Source organism: Delphinus delphis, chromosome 10 (assembly GCF_949987515.2).
Source record: "Delphinus delphis chromosome 10, mDelDel1.2, whole genome shotgun sequence".
Classification (NCBI taxonomy): Eukaryota; Metazoa; Chordata; class Mammalia; order Artiodactyla; family Delphinidae; genus Delphinus; species Delphinus delphis.
In genome coordinates, this window is record NC_082692.2 from 31,771,980 (window position 1) to 31,776,374 (window position 4,395).

The window sequence follows — 4,395 nt, forward strand, 5'->3', positions numbered from 1 at the left end:
CTGATCTGGAAGTTCTAGCTGGGTGGTCTTCCCTGAGAGCCTTTACTTGTCTGAGCCTTCAGTGCAAAATGGGATACTATCGCCCGGGTGCCCTACCCACCCCCGCCCGGGACAGTTAACTTTCCAGTCGGCCTCAGTGACCATGTCTACGAGAGGGTCCTGCCCCCTCCCCACTCTCCCAGTCCCTTCCTGCAGAGATCTCAAAGACTGTAGGCTTACGGGAGGGGAGGGGCCGGCTTCCCTACTTCAGGCCTAGGGACGGGTCTCCAAGTCCTCCCCTCCCCCCACTCCAGGTTGGGGGGGGGGTCTCATAGCTCTCTCCTGGGACCAAGGGGGCAGTCCCGGAGGGCGGCAGGAAGCAGCGGGAGGAACCGACGCGCGCGCTACTGGGGACGGGGGACGGGTTCCGGGACCTGGGAGGGGCGGCCTAATTACGGCGCGTTGTCCCCGTGCCGCCGAGCGCCGCGGAGGAGAGCGGCGGTGGGTAATTGGAGCGTACTAGCCGTGCCCCTGCAATCCTGTAATTTCTCCGCGCGCTCCGGGTGTGTTGTAGGAGGTGAAGCGATGCGGGCTCGGCTCTGAGTCAGACTCTCGGAAGCCCGGCTAGGGACGCAGGGGACGAAAGAGGCCGCGGAGAAGCGACTCCTGCCGCGGGAGGCGCCGGCGCCTTCTCCTGGCAAGGAGTCACCCGTCCCGTGGCTGCTCGCAGTGCTTCCCCACTTCCGCGGACAGAGTGGGGCGGGGCCTGGGGCGGGGCAGCGAGGGGGCTTGGCCCGGGCCTCCTCCCGCCTCCAGGGGGCGCTCCTCAGTCCTGCGGCTCTTCCCCAGGCTTCGAGTCCGGTGCCCTGCACCCAGCCATGTGGCTGGCGCCCCGCGCGCAGGTGGACCGAAAGAGATGCAGATGCAACGCGGTAACAGACCTAGGGCAGTGAGAGAAAAAAACACTCAGAGACATCAGAAGGAAGTGGGGGCGCTTGTTCTAGCTGAGCCCTGAAATCAATTCTGGGGGAGCAGGGAGGAGCGAGCGGGGGGCCGAGGCTGGGAGGGGAGTTTATTTATTAGCCAGATTAGCCAGCATTAATGGGGGAGCGGTGGTGGCCGGCGGCGGCGGGGACATAGCTGGCATAGCTGGCATAGCGGCGGGGCCTCCCGCGGCGCGGGGCTCAGGCGGCTTCAAAGGGGCTTAAAGAGGCCCGTGGTGGCACTGCCACGGCCCCGCGGGGGAGGGCGTGGGCGCGGGCGGCGGGGGAGAAGGCGGCCATTGTGCACCGAGGGATTAGGGATCTGGCCTGGAAGGAATTTTAAACTGCTGCGAGCCGGCGCCCCAGGACTCCCCTCCTGCCCCTCCACTGCTCCAGGAGCAGGAGCAAGCTCAGATGTTTACCTGCATTTCCGTGTCTGGGGGGTCCTCCCGCCCTCGGATTGGAGGCATCTAGGGTTGTCAGATTTGGCAAGTAACGATGCAGGACGTCCAGTTAAATTTGAATTTCAAATAAACAATGAATAGTTTTTTTTTTTTTTTTAGTATAAGTATACTCCATGTGTTTTATGGGATATACTTATACTAAAACATTATTTGTTGTTTATCTGAAATTCAGATTTAACTGGACGTCTTGTATTTGCTTTTCCAGCAGCCCTAGAGTCACCAAAATGTCTAATCTGTGTCTGCCACAGATTGGGGGCTCCCTAAAAATTCAGTGGGGCTTGTGTGTCTACCCTCAGACTGTAGGTTTCCTGAAGCCCAATGCTGTGTTTCACCCTTCAGAATGGAGCTCTGATGGTAGAGTACACGTCTCCATCAGAATAGGAGCTTCCTGAGGACGGAGCTCAATTTCAGATTGGACCTTTGAGGTCAACGTCTGTGTCTTCATCACACTGGAGGTTCCTGAAGGGGTGTGTGTGTGTGTGTGTGTGCTTCCTTGAGGGCAAGTCTGTCTCCTCCTCCAAACAGGTGGTGGCCCCTCCCCCATTGGTGTAGTTTCCTGTCTACAGGGGGCGCCAGGGTCCCAGAGGACTGACCTACAGATGGACGGGTCCTGTTTCTTGGCACTCAGGGCTGCAGGTTCTCTAGGGTTGATGGACCTGGGGACTTGGGAGGTGGGGTCCCCATCCTGTGTGGCTCTTGACCTGGTCCTGGCCCCTGTCCGGGAGTTGAGGCCAGGCCTGCTTTGGCAGAAGCCGTGGCCAGCATGTGGGAGAATCTCTGAGTCTGGTTACTGACAGTTTTTGGCAGGAAGGGACAGTGTGGCCCTCGGTGCAGAATGGCCTCGGTGCAGGTGGGCCCTGCCCACCTCCTCTCTTCCCATAACCATTGCAGCCAAGCCTCTGTCCTCTATCAACCTCACAAACCCCATTACCCAGCCTTTGCCTGTGCTGTTCTCTGTGCCTCTCTTCCTGTCCTTGAGGACAGCTGAAGTCTCACCACAGCTCCTGGATGTTCTGGCCTTCAGCAGGGTAGGTATGGCCAAGTAGGCTGCTTGTGCCTGGGGGCCTTGTGGTGCGAAGAGACATCCATCCACTCCTTCCTTCCTTACCAACCTGGGCCACAGGGACCAGAGAGGGGACAAAGGTGGGGGTGGGGAGAGATGGGAAGGTGGGGGGAGTGTAGGTGGAGGGGAAGCAAGGGGAAGCAAGAGGAAGTCTTGGCCACCATCTCCTCCCCGCCACCCCCCTCGCCACTGTAGCCCCTTCCCAAATCCACTGTTCCACCCCCTCCCCCGCCACTGTAGCCCCTTCCCAAATCCCCTGTTCCACCCCCTCTCCCTCCCCCACCCCAGCCTCTGAACCCTTTTCCCTTGAAGCTGAGGGAAGCTGGGGAGAAGCCCTTTCCCACGATCGCAGCCTCAGCACCCCCACCCCCTACTCCTTCGGCCACAGCCACCTTAGCCTCTGCAGAGCACAGGCCTGGCCTGCTCCATCCCTACAGGGCCCCCTCCTTGAGCCAGGACGCCTGCTTCCTCGAGTGGCATCACCCCACTCCTCAGGCCGCCCAGTCATCAGGTCAGCAATTAGCTACCGCATGAGGCCACCGAACGTCACAGCCCCTCCCCCAAGGCCAGCCGGCGGCCCGGAGTGCTGGGGGGTGCCCCCCACACTTTGTAGTCAGTGCCAAGTCCTGGCAGGACCTCCCCCCAGCCTACTGAGCGCTGGGGTATTGAGCTCTTCATCTTGGGACCCTGCGCTCCTGGGGGCGGGAGAAGCCTCGCTGCTCCCTCCTCCCTCCATGTCACCCCATCCCATTGGGTGAGGACACTCCCACTGCCTGGGTGGGGCAATGCCAGCTCAAGGGCACCTCAGCCTGGAGCGAGTGGAGCAAGCGGGTCTGGGCCTGAGATTCAGGTGTCTCTGTCCCCAGTCATAGGCAGTTTTAACCAGGCTGTCACCTGGGGCCTGGGAATCTGTGCACTGAGGATGGTGGCAGTGACCTGGTAAGGGGGGAGCAATGGGCAGCCCTCTGCAGAGACCCAAACGTGCAGGGGGGCAGCCTCTTCCTGAATGCCCACGGGGGGCTTGCACACCTGCACCTGGGCACACTCACAGATCCAACCTGGGCAGTGTGTGTCCCGCTGCAGTCGTGCGCTCAGGTGTCCCTGGCAGGCAAACCCACCTGGAGGTATACCACATGCCCAGACGACCCCTCCTGTGGCGTGCACACAAACCCACCGATATGCTCACAGGCAACAAGCTTACCACCACACCAAAACCAAAACCAGGATATGACAAAGGAGCCCAGCCCAGGAGGGTGGGATGAGAGACCACGTCCCCCTCCCCCATCCCACCCCTTGGGCTCGGTGTCTCCCTGGGGAAGGGTGGGAAGGGTGTGTGGTGGGCAGGTGGGCAAGTGGGAGCAGCTGTGGTCTGAGTCTGGAGGTGGGGGCAGGGTATGGATTTCCAGAGAGAATAAAAAAGTTCCAACAAATTTAAAGAAAGGTGTGGAATCTTAGGCAGATCATCACTCCTTAGGGCCTCAGGGACTGCATCTGTAAATCGGGGATATTAAGGACACCATTTAAACTTGGTTGGGAAGTTTAATGGAGGTAACTGGCTCAGAGCAGGTGCCCAGCCCACATAACTGTTGAGGAGACCCTCCCTATGTCCCGTCTCTGGGTGGTGGATTTGCCCACAAGAGCTGCCCTGAGGAGAGAAGCAGCCCTCATCCTGGGCCTTACCTGAGCATGTGCTCACCGCTGGTTTTCTCCACTTCCTGGCGTCCAGCCCTGGCCAGGCGTTGGGGCTGATAGGGTGTTGCTCCAGATTGGCCTGGGGGCAGGGCCTGGGAGGGGCTGTCTGGCTGCCCCGCCCCTACCTGACTGGCCCAACAGGTAGCTGAGTGCTGGCTTCCAGCCCTGGGAGGGGATGAGTCAGTCAGCACCGCCCCATCCAGGCAAATGGGGC

The 4,395-nt window shown here is 60.5% G+C and overlaps 1 protein-coding gene across 1 annotated transcript; it reads right to left on the minus strand.

The window, feature by feature from the left end:
* Nucleotides 1–427: 427 nt before the first annotated feature.
* Nucleotides 428–4,192, minus strand: LOC132431515 (uncharacterized protein LINC03040-like). The gene is given in 5 exon segments (XM_069541073.1): nucleotides 428–577; nucleotides 580–666; nucleotides 708–920; nucleotides 2,358–2,538; nucleotides 4,170–4,192. Coding segments are annotated over 5 exon segments (639 nt in total). The 5' UTR covers nucleotides 4,178–4,192.
* Nucleotides 4,193–4,395: the final 203 nt, after the last annotated feature.